Raw genomic sequence first — 15,857 nt, 5'->3', positions numbered from 1 at the left:
GGGACACCCTGCTAAACTGTGCTGCTTCTTGCAAACACAAACATCTTCCCCATTTGCTTTCTTCCTCCAACACTTTCCTTTTCTCTACCTCATTAAAAAATTTCAAAACCACATAGATTTTTTTAAAAGATGTAGTTAATTAGAATTATATGTGGTTCTTTAAAAAGAAAAAACAAAAACAATAACAACAACAAAAACCACTTAATTACTCACAGAAGGCCAACCAGACTGAGGTACAGGGAGGCAAGACAACCACCAGTCATTAGCAAATCCTTAAAGCACACCAGGAAGTAAGTGCACACAGCATGCTCTTCCATATGCCTTATTCGGAAACCCCTGTGTGAGGCAGGCTATAATCAAGACTGAAAGAGGCACTTGAACTGGGGAGCTGCTGCTGGGCTCTGGCCCATCACTCTGCAGTCCCTGCCTCACTCTTCCCAACCCTTTCCACCTGGCCCAATGCCTGCAGGCTGCAATCAACAGCTGTTCTTTCAAGGTCAACAGCAAATCCCTGACCAGGCTACTCCACCATTGTCTTCCTTATTTTTTGTCTTCTCCACCTGCCTCCCCTGTGCAAAGAGTGCTGGTTCTCTATTTTCTACCTTAGGCTTTTTCTTTCTCTCCCACTTCCCCATCTTTTAATAGTTCTAATTACCTAAAGGCTGTCTTCTGTTCTGTGTTTCCTCTTCCATTGTCACTCAGGTATACTGGCCATTCTTAAGGATTCAACAACCTTTCCTACTTAATCTTCCAAGGCTGACCTTTCACTGGGCAGTTCTATTCATTGCTAGACCCGCCCGTCTACACGGAGGTCATTGAAACGTACTTTAGAATCTGGTTGTCCAACCAACTTTTCAAATCTCATGACTGTACACAAAGAACAATGGCCCAGTTTTCTTACTTACAGAAGAGAATGAAAGAAAGAAAGTCACAGTACTTAACAAAAGAAACTACGAAGAAATTGGGCCACACCACTTGAAGCTGACACAGCATTTAACTGGGCACAGAACACTACAGACGGCTTTCAGATCCCTGCTGAAGCGCAGAAAAGAGAATCAGGACTCACTGTCACACCAGCAGCATACCTAAGGATATGCAACACAGTCACTAGTAGAATTAAAAATACAGCAGGCTATCATGGTGCATCAAGTTCTTTAGAAAAATATCTTTTAGAAATTACCCTTTATCCTTTCAAGGGGGACACACCCCCAGATAAATGGAAACCTCTTTTTGTTACTGCGACAGTCTGGTCTTTGAAATGCCACTCAGATTTGTAGACAAGGCTTAGGTTCATTATTGTAAATCAATTCTCTGGAGTTTATCATCAGAGAGCTGAAATAAATGAATTTCTGGACTTCTACAAAGGGAGGCTGGGCAAGAAATAATTATATTAAGGCTTCAAAAGGTAGATCCCTAACTATGCTTTAGCAGCAAATCCCCCTGGAGGATTCCGATCCACTTCTCTAATGCGGTGTTTTATGATGATAAGTGAGTTATATGTCTACACCTACTGATGCAAATATAATCTAAGCAGGATGGGGAATCTCTACTAACAGAACTAAAGCCAGAAGGGAAGCTTTATCAAGTGATAAATAATGACTTTTAAGAATAAATAGGATATAGAATATTAATATATAACTAGAACTTCACTCTCTTCAAAGGCCCCAGGGATATCTATAGTGAATTAAAGGGATATGGATCATTATCTATAATGAGTTAAAGGGATATGGATCATTTGAGACTTCTGGTTGGCTCTGAACTCAACACCTGACTAAGAAAAACTATTTCCTAGTGAGCTGAAATGTTGTGTCACACAGCAACATGAAATGAGGCCCTTCTTCAACCTAATAATCTTTTATCACCACAAGTTGAATCAAAGACAGAAACAGACTCCTGCTCCTTTTGCCGCTTTCCGCTTGGCCGAATTTGATAATGAAAATGTCTGTTCCTTTGAGAGCGAGCTCAAGTGTCACTCAGTTTTTACACACCAGGCAGAGAATGAATGCAGTTGTTTGGATGCAAAATCATTTGAATATGCAAAAATCATTTAAATATGCATCATATCCAGCTGCGACACACTGATGGATGCGGCAGTTTAGAACTCCCATCAGCCGAAGCGAGGCATCACGTGAAGGTGTGCTCATGCGGCCCACTCCATCCGTGCTCCCCTTTGGACATGGCCAGCCACGCCTTCCTTTCCAGGCTGGGTACTCAACCAGAAAGCAGCGGAACAGTGCCAAAGTCCATTTCATTACCCCCACAGTCTTCCAGGTCAACAAACCGAAGCCACCTGAAAAGACTAACTTTGGTTTACGTCTCCAGGGAGCAGATATTTTGAAGAGCATTCTGGGCAAGCAGACACCAAGCCCTTAAATGTCCTTAAATCGTTTCTCAAAATAGGAAGACTCAAGAAGGGAGTTTGAAGATTTGAAATCTCTTGTTTTATGTTAAACATTTAGAAAAAAGGACACTATGTGATTAAGACTTACAACTAAAGGGGGTACCCCTTCAAATAGTGTGATTTCTGACTTCCTTTAAAACAATAACAGTAGTTAAAACTCACATTGCAAGAAAGTTGTCCTTAGGATCTGAGTTTTTTTTTTTTTTTTAATTCCAAAATGTTGTGGTTTTGGAAAAATGTTGAGGGAAACTACAAACAGCTAGCAGCATCTTCGAAGAAAAGTGTGACTGAGGCAGACCTTCCAACAGCATTCCTGTTAGCCTGCTCTAAGAGCTCCATGACCTAAGCTTAAAGCAGCTTAAGTTACATGAAATGGTCCTTAAGGTCACTCACCAGGAAGGAAAACGAAGCCAAAGGTCACTTCCTCCTCTTGACCTGACTCATGTCACATGACAGACTACACATCTTCATCCCGGAGTAATATTCTAACTAATTAGCTCTCTCCTAGCCATGGCTCTTCAGTTTCTAGGGCAGGGGGGATGTCTATGTACATAGGTCCCTGGAAACTTGTACGGTACAAGCATTACACAGGAGCCCATCTCTTTGGAAAAGCAGATCTGATGTCTGAAAAGCCAAGCGAGTACAAAGGGTAACTTTGATAACAAGTCCCATGTCACCAGAACATTCAACTACAACAATAAATAACAGGTCATATGTGTGTTTTCCTGAATTTTAAGCATTTATAATTCTTGACTCATTAGGCAATTCTAGTTGGCATTCCTACAGTAGGCAGCCTTCTGGCATTGTGCATGCAGATGACTTAACTCTCTTCTTCCCAGCTAGGACTCTTAAATGTTTTCTCTCCAGGATCTGGGTATTGAGCTCAGCTTTCCCAGGCTGTGTGTGCACAGGAACCTCTATCCACTGAAGCACATTGTTGGTCCCTAGTTATTAGTTTTAGTATAACCCTAAGTTCTCCTTACAGAATAATGTAATTCTAAAATAGGGACTACACCTATATTTTAAAGAGGTACTTGGCAACAAATCTTATATTTAAATTGAATTATCCAAAATGCTTTTTAGGATTCAAAATTTAAGAATGTGCTTAATTGCACAGCACCACTTAAAAATCAGCACATGCAAGCTTGCTATTGGCAACAGGGCTCCTAGTTTACAGAGATCTAATTAGTTCTTATGCAAGGAACCTAGAGTCCAAGAGACTTTGATAAAGGAAAGGAAACAAGGTTGGGGCATGTACATGCACCTCTCTCTCTCTCTCTCTCTCTCTCACACACACACACACACACACACACACACACACAAAAATACATATAAATTCTTCAGGAGGCTGAGAATAACTCTACTCTTTTGCCTGTGACAGATTTTAATCATTCCATCTGGTATTTAGCAATAAATTAACTGATAAAAATAGCATACTGTTTAAACACGATATTTAATCTAAGAATATCAAATTCATCATATATTGGTGCTGTTTTGTTTGAAAATGCCAGAGCTTGAACCCAGGACCTCACTCATGGCAGGCAAGTAGTCGATCTCTGAGTTATATTATCTGCTACCCACCATGTATTCATATATACCTTTCCTGAAATTTCAAATTAACCTATGAACCAGTACTCCAGAGGTCACACAGAATCTGAGAGTTTTCCCCCCAAGAAACCTGGCCTTGGACATAATAACTCAGGCCAGCCTTAGGGAAAGCACTGCATGGATGGAATTCCCTGGGGAGCTAGTGCGCTGTCTACAATGAACAAACAGGAAGAGGTGCTGGCGAAACTCATCAGTATTTAGGAGTTCTGAACTGACAAAAACCATGGGCCTGAGATGGAAAACAGGGAAAGAAAGAATTCACAAAAAAAAAAAAAAGAGCAAGGCAAGGACATGGGAAGCAGGCCACAGCCAACAGAATTTGACGGCACTGGACAGAACAAGGACAGAAATATGCTCAGAGAACTAGCGGATGCCACAGATAACTGGGGCTGAGGAGACAGACTCTGATGATGCCTGACTGTGGAGGGATCATGGGACCTGTAACCACCACATGGGGAAGCAGAACCGTGAAGGAGAGGACAAGAATGGACGTTCAAGAGATACATGGAACCCGGACACTGAAGTGAGGGCCGGGGGTTCTCCGGAGAACAAAGAAAACATGAGAAGTCTAGATGTTGCTAATAAAGGAAATCACACAGTCAGAAGGGCAAAGGTCTTTATAAAAACAAGGGCGAGCTAGCTCTAGTCATTCAGCTGGCACAACACAGGGGACTTCCTAGCATGCTGACTGTAATCACACTAATACTAAATACACTCTCTATCTTGATCGGCACGGATGACATAAGGTAAATGACCCCTGCTGTCACCTTAGGAAGTGTTTGGCAGGAGAAACCCCGGCTCCGTGTCTTTTGCCTTTCAGGAGACTCCTGTTCCCTTTCCTCAATTCATTCTTTCAACACATCCTGACAAGTGGGAACTAAGCGCTATGACATATTCTAAGCTCTGGGGGGTTTTCAGTGAACGAACAAAAGACCCAATCAACACAGAGCTTACATTTCACACAGAAACCAATTATCTCCAAATGCAAAAGCATCGCAAGAAAGCATTGTTAATCTTCTGCACCATAAAGTGTTTATTCCTAATATAGCTCTACAATTATTCTTTTCCCTAAGCAGACTCGCAGACTCACTGATGTAATACGTTCCTGACACATAGCTACCTCTTAGTTGTTTGCTATTAAAATTGGAAGGTGAGATGTGGCCACTGGTAAGGCTCCTGCTATCAAGCCCTTATCCATGCTCTTTTAAGCAACCTAGGAAACCCATTGAGCCCCCAGAGGAAGAAGACATACATGCGGAGGCGGGCTGGGTGAGAAAAAGGATCGGTAGGCGTGCAAACGAACAAGTGGATGGTGACTTGGATAAACGCCTACTTTTGTGAACTCTCCACCTTAGGTCTCCCCGCTGTGAGAGAAGATACCATGCTTAGTCTTACTGCCTTGCCTACTCCCCAACATTACTACCAGCACGGCCTTGGATGGTACCAGCACCAAGACAGACAGTGATGTTCACATCTTCACTATCTCCCCAAAGAGACAAGAACTAACGAGGTGGTAGAATTCTTGAGAGATGGAGGCTGGAGGAGGGGAGGGAGAGAGGTTATTGGTGGGTTTGCCCTCAGAGAGAACTGTGACACCAGGTCCCAGCTTCCTCCTCTTCCATTATTGTTTTCATTTCTGGCCATGAGGTGAGTAGTTTGGCTCTACCATGTAATCCCATCACCATGTGTTACCTCACCACAAGGCCCAAAACAATGGGGCCAAACAACTATGCACTGAGCTACACCAAGAGCCTTCTCCTTGTCAGCTGATGGCAACCTGACCAGTGACACAGTAGACAAAACTGTTACACACTGATATCTGATATTTCATAAAATAACTTTTGTTGGTTTTCTTTTCAATGCTTTGTACTTCTTCTGCTAAAACTAATGCAAGCCTATACTTTAAAATTTGCTTCATTTTCTATGCTTTCATCCGTACTATAACTCTGTGAGAGGATCTCACAGGCACACTAGGCCAGGCGGGGAGACCGCAGCAGGTAGTCAGGGTCATCCCTCCCTCAAGCGTCCCGCATCTGGGCCATCTCCCACTCTCCTGCAATCTGCAGTTGCTGCACTCCGGGCTGCTGCACAGCTGCTGCTCTGGGACTTTCTTTCTCCATTAGTGGTCAAAGTCAAAGCTGAAGGCTCACTGACAGGAAGAGCGAAGAAGGGCCAGGGAGAAGGGGGTCCCTTGGGACACATCACCAGGAAGAGCTGAAATTCACCAAGGGGTGTGTTAAAAAAACAACAGAACACTTAATGAGCCACTGGGTGACTGTCATGACAAGATCTGCAGAAAAGTATCGAGAGCTTTCTGTGCCCGGCACCTATATTTGAACATGTCACAGCATTCTTTCTTTTTCCTCCCTCCAAGACAGTGTCTCACATTGTAACCCTAGCTGTCCTGGAACTCATCATGTAGACGAGATTGGCATAGACCTCACAGAAATCTGCCTGCCTCTGCTTCCTGAGTGCTGGGGTTAAAGACATGCACCACCATGCTCGACCACAGTGCCCACTGATACTGTTATTAAAATGCCTTTTAATTGGGTTTTAGATTCACTGTTATCATCTTGTCATTTCTTGTATTCTTAATGCTATTTTTGGATAATTATTTTAAAAGCCTAAAATACCACCCCTCTATCCTAGCCAACAGTATTTATCAGTCTAATATCAAGTATAATATCTTTGCTAATTCAATTTCAGTAGTCTTGCTAGAAATCTTAGCTTTAAAACAAGTAAAAGGTGGTGTATGAATGAGTACTCTGTAGATCTCTCAGGAGGGCATGCAGACCTAACTCATCATATTTATTAAAACTGAAATATGTGAAGTCTCTAGAGTCCCATGATTGGATTTCTGGGCATTTACAGGATCCATAAGGTCTAACACAAATGTCATTCCATACTCTTGCTTACTTTCACACTTTGGTGACATGTATTTAATGTTCTTAAATATTTTATCATTGGCTGATGTGCTTAAAAAATAACAACAACAACAAAACTTATTCAGCATAAGTTCAACAGAAGAGCTACAGGACCATTATCTGTCAGGTAACTGAATACATATTTCTTAACTTAAAAAAGATCAAGAAGGCTATATAGTCATTCAAAGAAGGAGACACCTAGAAAGCAAGGCAGATTTGTCCTAAAATGTTAAAGCTATAAAGTTCAAAATTCAGAGAATAAAACCTCTTAACTTCTCATTCTGAGCAAGGTTATGACTACCTACACATTTGGGGTATCTCTTAGCAACAGAGGCATACTGGCAGATCACATTCTAGCTCCCCAACTTCTAATTTCTCTTCTATTACACTATGAACGATGTTCTGATTCTGTGGAATCAACAGTGGTTTATCTTGGGCAATATATTGTGCCATTGTTAGCCGGTTAGCCAGCTTCAATAATGGATCCACCATACCACGAAGAGAGAAGTCATTCGCATGGAAAGGGTTTGACAGGAAACCCACCACCTCCCTGAGTTATGAGATAACACGCTTTCAGCTCGACATGGTACATGATAAGATGTTTGCAAGATCAAGTCAGATCCTATACTCTGGTTCTAGAAGTATCAAAAACAAAAAGTGAAATGAGAAGGCCAGCACGCTCCCAAGGGTAGCCATCTATGCCATGGGAGAAAAGTGTCAAAGGCAACATGATACACTTCCCCCATCCCATAAGCAATAGAAGACACTGCAGAGCAAGTCTCCAAGGCAAACAAACACAGGGTGTAGGGAGAACTCAGCTAGTGCCCTGCTGGGTCCTTCATAGGAGACGGAGGTCAGGAGGATGCATGCCAGGAATGACAGGCATTTTTCTCAAGATTTGTTTGGAATGTTTTGAATTTCAATACAGCAATGCGTAAGACAATCTTACTCTTGCTTTTAGGTCACATCTTTCTGGGAATAAACTTTAGTAAATCTCTCCTTTGTCTAAAGTATATATTTGGATACAGTTGGAGGTTTCAGAGAGTTCTTAGATTGAGATTAAACAATAATTCTTTGTTTCAGGAGCAATTTTTAAAGAAAAAAAAGGCACTGATTACCTCTGTCATTATCAGAAGACTTTACTGCTCCAATTTATACGGTACCAAAGGTCAGCATTGCTGCCTTTATCAATACAATACTATTGTAGAATTTTAACATTTATTGTTTCAAACTCACAACCTTTCTTACATGATTTGAATTTATATAGCAAGTGGATAGTTATTCTAATACTTTTTTTAAAAAAAAATCACAAAGAATACTGATGATGAATGAAAAAATAGTGGGCTCTGGTCCTGATCTGAATACACTGCAGCTGTGTGACTTATATCAAAAAAATCTAACCTCTCTGGTGACTGACATTCTCCCTTGTGTAGGAGGATCTCGGAGTAACCCTGTGTAACTGTGAGTAACTATTCCAGTGGTTACCCTATGCAATTACTAAGGACATGACACAGAGATAAAGGAGAAATCAAGAAGTCAGGGGAAAAAGGAAAAAAAGACTTGGAGAATTAAGGCTAAAAGAGTTACAACTTACAATATTCATGCAAACAATATGTACATGAGTTATGTACCCTCTTTAATTCTTTTTCTCAAAATTGGAGACATACCGTGCATACACATATTAGCAATATTTTTATGCCTTCTGTAGTACTTACATTTGAGACATCTAGAAAATTTGCGACTGCCCAAGAAACAGACAATGTCATATCTCTTAATTCTAATCTAAACTCACTGACAAAGCAAGAAACGGGTGTGCTTTGCCTGTCAACTAACTGTCTATTTCAGGTCCAATGGGAAAAGGCTGGGGACTTATAAGATGAGAAACACAATAAAAGATTCAAACAGGCCAGATGCCTGCTGGGAATATCTAATGATTATCTAGTCTATTAGCAGTCAGGAACGGTTAGTGTCAGAGTGCTCATTCCATATCAGATGCTGAGCCAGACCTGAGAAATTTCCTGAGCATGTCACAAGTGGCCTGCCTCCCTGAATTATGTACTTCAACATCAAAGGAGTTCAGACTCTATTCAAAAGATAAAAGAGAAATCTGGCCACAGAGGCAGAAGGGAATTCAATCTTCCTCAGTTTTTCACAGGGTCTCTCGCACGACTGAGAGTCACTTACCCATTTTCCCTTTCCCCTGTCTGTCCTGTCCATCTCTATAACTCTCAACAAGTGAAATGGTTCTAGAATAGTTAGGGGTAAGAGCTGAGGACAGGACACTGTCATTACTAACTGGTGTTTGCTAGATGAAACTAGTGTCAGAGGCAAATTAGTGAGACTGTTCCCCTAAGCGATATAACAAGCTTTATCAGTGTGGCTCCTGTGTGTTCATGGTATAATTTGGCTTCTTGCGGAAGCTCCACAGCATGAGGTCTGGATTTAGTTCAGATTAGTATCTGAACCTTATTCACTTTATATTCTCCTATTAATTCTCTATTTATCAACCATACAGTAAAGAGCTTAGGGCCTTAGAAGGCATTAAAAGAAGAAGGAAGAGGAAGAAAATGCACAGACCATTATTAGACTAAGAATCTGGTCAATGCTGCCTTCATTATTAACTCACTGGATATAAAATGCAGGTGAGATCTTCATTCTAATGCCCCACTCCCATGTTTTCCGTTGATTTCTCAAACTACATGCACAAAGAAATAGAAATCAGCATGTTCATATATATATATATATATATATATATATATATATATATATATATATATATGGGAAGGATGTGAATTTGAGTGAAAGTGCCCTTGAAGGCTACAAGGCTAGAGGGTTAACAAGCGACTGTGCTTCGCCTGACTTGACTTGGGTACTAGGAACTGAACTTAGCCTAGGTTCTTCAGAAGAGCAGCTAGTACTCTTACCCACAAAGTCATCCCACCAGCCTGCAGGATGCTCTTGTGGAATCCACTGCTAAACAAATGCTATCTGTGCGCATCTCTAGAATCTCTAGGAGCTGTATCCGCAAAGTTTGGCCTGGAGCCCTTGCTGCTAAAGTGTCTGGGCTCAAACCCACTGCCTTGTACCTAGAAAAGGAGCTGGGACATTCTATCAGAGATTCCTTTTAGGCTTTATAAGAAGTTATCAATATTTGTCTATACTTTCTACATCCTTATTTACAGCCTTCTTACTAATTAATAACAACGGGAAACGCTTATGGAAATTTGTCAAATCAAATAGGGCTACCACTACCAGGCTTGTTCCCATGAAATGGCAGCTAAGAAGAGGCACACGATGGAAAATGAACTTAAGGCAGTGTTCCCAAAAGACAAGGATGACTCGAATTTTAAGAGAAAAATGAAAGTAAAATTTGGAGTTAGTGCAAGATTATGAGCCTTCCTTTGTGACCACGCCGTTTCCTCCAGTTTGATATGAGTAAGAAGAAAACAAAACAATCAAACACATTTCATGACCATTTGCAACTTCAGAAACAAAGGGTGCTCTAGGAAAGGGCTTCCTGAGGAATTAGTGAGAGGAGGAACTTCACTTTCTTTCTTCTGTGAAATCCTGGGAAGAAATACACCAGGCCTGCCATTGGTGAAACTGGACAGCGAAAAATGGGAACGGAACAGCTTGTGAGACTCTAGGGCTCCACCACCAGATGTTTCTCACTCAGTAGATGTGGGCGTTGTGGACAATAAAACTCCGAGTCTCATAGGAAATGACACAGTGTTTACCTATAACCTACATACAACCTCTTTTATACTTCAAACTGCCTCTCCCAGGTTTGTGAGATACACATTAGTGGTATTATGCATGCCTCGCCTATATAAAGTCCTATATTTATTCTCAAGCACCACAATAAATAATAAAGCAACAAATAAACCTCTCCTTATATACTTATAATATCTCATGCAATATAAATGAAACACAAGTACAGATACAGTATTGTTTGGTGTTTGTTTCTCAGTTATTTTCCCCCATGTTCGGATGAATCTGCAGATATGAAATGCACAGATACGCAGCCAACAATAAGATGGTGGCAGCATGCTGAAGGTATCGCATATGCACATGACCTTATAGAACATCCCCCATCAGCACCAACTGTGGGAAGGCTGGCTGGCTCACCTAAGCAGCGGTAGGGAATCACGATGTGGGTGTGGGTCTTGCACTGCTTGCGGCCCCGCTTGCACCAGTTCTGGATGGTCACTGGCTGGTTGGCTTCCACAACGTTTGTGATCTGCAGTTCAGGGTAGACCTACGGAGCACAAGAGAAGGGGAAACCATTACTCACGGCAAAGCCTGGCAAGCACACGCACCTGCTGGACCTCCACTGCCATTAAAAGGTCCCGTTATCCCCTGAGAGCCAAGTTGCTCTGCTCGGCTCTAGCCAAACAAGAGCATCAGTGTAAGGAAAAAAGGGCTGACTGGCAGTGCCTAGTGCTTTGCATTTAAACTGCCCATGCAGACAGTGTCCAGAGGAGACAAAGTAGAAACGTGGACGAGCAGAGACTCTTGGAAGCATGAGGTCATCCTCTATGCAAAATAAACAGACCATTGAAGACCATGGCTTGTAGTGTTTTAAAGGAACACAGCTATTGATACACTCGAGGATATCATCTTAACTGAATTTCAACCCACTCTACCTGACAAGTATTTTATACCCAGAGCAGGGAAGGTAGCCAGTTCCCATACAAACATCAGTTTCTGTCCTTAAAGTAGTTTACATAAAAATATTTTATTAAGAAAGCCTTCAAGAGGGCCATTTGAAGTATGGCACTCAAGAATGCGCCTTCTTCAGTCACAAACTACTTATCTTGCTCGCTGATGGCTGCTCTTCGTAAATCACGCCGTTCGCTGAGCACTTGGAATGAAATGTCAAACTCAATCAACTAAAATGTATTTGCAAAATATCAGACCACTTCTATGTAATAATAATGAGTGGAGATTTGAAAGAAAATAGTAACATAAAATGTGCCTCTAAAGTGAGCAGATTTGCAAGATAAATAACAATAGACGTAGCTGACTAAAGGCATTAAGGAAGCAGATGGCTCCAACCGAAGGCTGTGAATGTAGAAGCGAAGGTGAGGACATGAAGGGAATTAGACACAGTCAAAAGATTGTAAGACAATGGAATTGGAATCCAGAAATGAGCTAAAGGGTTTGCTGTAGACATATCAGAGAAACTGAGCCGGGAAGAAGCAGTCCTTGGGAGAGTGTGAGAACTAAAATTAAGACTCTCAGGAAAGCCTCAATTACCAGTAATTGCAAAGAATATAAATATGGCCATCAGAGGGAGTAGATGATTAGAAAGGAAGTCAAGGTCACGGAGGGAATGAGAATCATGGGTGTGAGAAACTGAAGTACTGGAGGAATCACTGAGTCCTCAAAATCACTTATAACGTACGAAAGAATTGTAGTGGATGATAGCCAGGAGCAGAAGACTCCAAAGACTGAGGCTGTGGGATTAGTGGGTGCAGGGACAACTGCAGCTCGGGAGAATGGTGGTCTAGGCTGGCTGAAAGCACAGGCGTTCATAGGTGAAGTGGGTTATGAGTGTACCGGGATGAGCAGCTTGGAAATGGGCATGCACAAGGACACAGCCCCAGTTGGTGGGTACAATGCTGAGGACTAGTGAGGAGAACCAGGTTCCTTGGCAAGAGGGTCATGTCCACCTGTGTGTTAGGGATACGAAGTACTTTGTTTATGATTATCAAAGTGACCTTGACTTTATTAAAAATGTTAACATCTTGTTCATTGTGAATTTTTGCCATTGATTGTTATCCTCTCAAAATAGTATAACACAGCGGGGATGCCATATACCTTTAATCCCAGGACTGGGGAGGCAAAGGCAGGTGGATCTCTGCGTTTGAGGCTACAGAATTTGAGGTCTATAGAGTGAATTCTAGGACAGCCAGTGCTGTTTCACAGAGAAATCCTGCCTTGACAAAAACAATTAAAAGGGGGCTGGAGAGAAGGCTCAGCAGTTAAGAGAACCACCTGTTCTTCCATGAGGTCCTGGACTTCAATTCCCAGCACCCACATGGTGGCTCACAAACATCTGTAATGAGATCTGGTGCCCTCTTCTGGCCTGCAGGCACATATACAGGCAGAACACTGTATATATAATAAATAAATCTTTAAAAAAACAATTGAAAAATAGTATAAAACAATATTGCTTATATCTTGATCACCTTAATCTGTATTTTTAAAGAACAAGAAGAAAAACAAAACAAAAAACTTTGAGAAAAGGTGAAAATGGATAAATAATCTAAAAACTATATTCTAGACAAGAAAATATTATTTAGTGCCCCCCAAGAGTTCTCTAGCTATGGAAACACAGAGGAAACTTAAATGCCTATCATTAAGTCATAGCCAGTCTATAAAGGTTACATCCATCACAGATAGTTCATAAAAGGCAGCTCTGTAGGGGCAGCAGAAAGGTTAGTGTTCGGGTAAAGCCCTTGTAACACAGCTTGAGGACCTGAGTGAATCCTCACAACCTGGGTGTGCGGAAGCAGTTGTAATTGGGGAGTTGGCGACAGCCAGGTCCCCAGGACTCCCTGACCTTGCCTAATCTGTGAGTCCCAAGTCAGAGAGACCCTGTTTCATGACACAAGGCGATAGAGCTAGAGAGATGGCTGAGGGTTAGAGCGGTTGTTCTCGCAGAGGAACTGGGTTTGACCACAGGGTGACTAACAATTACCCTTAACTCCAGTTTCATGGGATCCAACACCCTCCTGGGACCTCTGTGTGCACTAGACACATACATGGTGCATATAAATAGACAAGACATTCTTACACATAAAATAAGATGAAGCTTACACAAAGGGCATGACTCTTGAAGAACGGACAGAAACTCAAAATTGTCCTTCCCACTTGCATATATCCCTGTACACACATACCTGACACATGTCAGTTGCATGCAATTATCACATACGTACACAGAAGACAGTGACGCTTCAGGTCTCAGGAGAGGAAGACAGAGCACATAGAGCTAATGAAACAATGAAAGTACTGCCATTTCATCTGTCCAAACTCAGAGAGGCACAACACCAAGAGCAAGCCCTAATACAAGCTACCGAGTGTGGGTGACAAGGACACGCCCACACAGGCTCATGACTCGTCACAGCTGTACTGTGAGGTGTGTAGGCGAGGCAGGGATCCTGAGCATCTCTCTGCCTTCCTTTCTGTTTTGTTGTTTGTCTTGTTTTGCTTTTTCTTTTGGTAAATATATAAATATAAGTATAAAACTGAATACTTTTTTTTTTAAAAAAAGGCATTGGTGAGAGTAATCATGTGGACTCAATTTAATGGTGGAGGTTATGTGAGGAGAACACACACTAATGCATGTCAGGACCTATGACATGCAGTGGATAAAGGCACCTGCTGGCCTGAGTCCAATCTTCTGCACGTGCGTGAACACACACACACACACACACACAGAGACACACACACAGTAGTGCCTGTTCACACACACACATCCACATGAATACGCAAACAATAGAAAATAAAAATAAGAGACTGTCACTTGTAAGTCAGAGCCCTCCACTGGGTTCTTCAAACACAACCAGCAGTTTAGCTTCAAAGGGCACAGCCATCTTTGCTTCATCCTATTTTGCGCTTAAGTATCTTTGACACTCGGTACATGCATTTCAAGGCACCCACATGGCTCTCCTTGAAAATGCCACTAAAAATTTTACAGCCCCACAGCTTTATTCTGTATAATGAAAGGCGAGTAGCTTTGTGTACAGAAATATAATTCTCCCACCTTTCCTTGGTTATTAGACCACAAATGAACAGCACTCCCGAGTCATAAACTCGATGGCATGAGAGTTCGCCCTGGGGGACGTGACTTTCTATGCAGTAAAGTGTGAGTTACTGCATTTTTCTAAAGGATTCCAGCTGGTACTTCATAAATGCCACCCTACCGCGAAGCTTCTTAGATGTCAGTTTTCTGTAAGTCCCTATAAAAGACAGTCACACCACATTTCCTTCTTTTCCATTTAAACCAACAAATTATGTTTACAAACTGAGGGGTAAGAAAAGGGGCCTCCTTGCTTCCACTGTTCACACGACATCGTCAGATTCCTGGAATAATATCTGGTGCAGTAGACCAGTAAATTATTCAACTCCCGGTGTCTAAGCAGGAAGAATTGCAAACTGACAAACTAAAACCGTGAACACGTGGCTCTCTCCCTTGAGACTACCAGAGCTTCGAATGGTGATCAGCCGGACAATTAATTTCCAATTCTATCCACAAAATCTAGGACACATGTGTGACTCTCTGGGCTTGTCCACTTCCCTCCATCTTACTGATGGCAGGAAGATGTGGAGATCATTAAATCTGAACTGCTGCATAACCCATGTAGTCTGTCTATTTCCTTAATGAATAGGATGGCCACAGTCATGTCAACCTGACATGGTCACTACTCAGGGATGAAGAATTATTCATTTGCAATGGCCTAAGAGAAAAATATTTTGCTGTTCTAAAGACCAGGAAGTTTGTTTAAAGGAAAAAAAAGATGATAAAAAAATTAAAGGAGCAGATTTTCTTTTGAAGTACTGAACGACAAATCAGGTAATCTGATGATAAAGGAGCAAACCCCAACAAAGCAAAACCACACACACACACACACAATGAAACACCTATAATTTTAAAAGTTACAAAACTAAAGTCTGAATGCTTGTTTAAAAAGTTTCAATACAAGTCTACAGAGACAATAATGCATTTTTATGATTATGTATGAGATCATAGTCTTAGTCAAAAATTAAAAGTTAAATGGTGCACATGGTTATGCATGCCTTCCGTCTCAGCACTTGGGAGGGTCTCTGTGAGTTTGAGGCTAGTGAGCTTCTGGGCAACCAGGGATACACAGAGAGACCTTGTCCCAAAACAAAAAAATTAAAAGAATTACAATACA

At 41.6% G+C, this 15,857-nt stretch overlaps 1 protein-coding gene across 6 annotated transcripts in view; it reads right to left on the bottom strand.

Moving 5' to 3' along the window:
- The window catches only part of App (amyloid beta precursor protein), a 229,404-nt gene that overhangs the window by 143,120 nt on the left and 70,427 nt on the right, over positions 1 to 15,857 (bottom strand). For all 6 annotated transcript variants that reach the window (XM_057765553.1, XM_057765554.1, XM_057765555.1 and 3 more), the window contains exon 3: positions 11,062 to 11,191. In XM_057765553.1, the coding sequence (XP_057621536.1) occupies positions 11,062 to 11,191 (130 nt within the window). The remainder of the gene's footprint in view (positions 1 to 11,061; positions 11,192 to 15,857) is intronic.

Source organism: Chionomys nivalis, chromosome 3, assembly GCF_950005125.1.
Source record: "Chionomys nivalis chromosome 3, mChiNiv1.1, whole genome shotgun sequence".
NCBI lineage: Eukaryota > Metazoa > Chordata > Mammalia > Rodentia > Cricetidae > Chionomys > Chionomys nivalis.
This window is presented reverse-complemented; position numbering and strand designations above follow the sequence as displayed.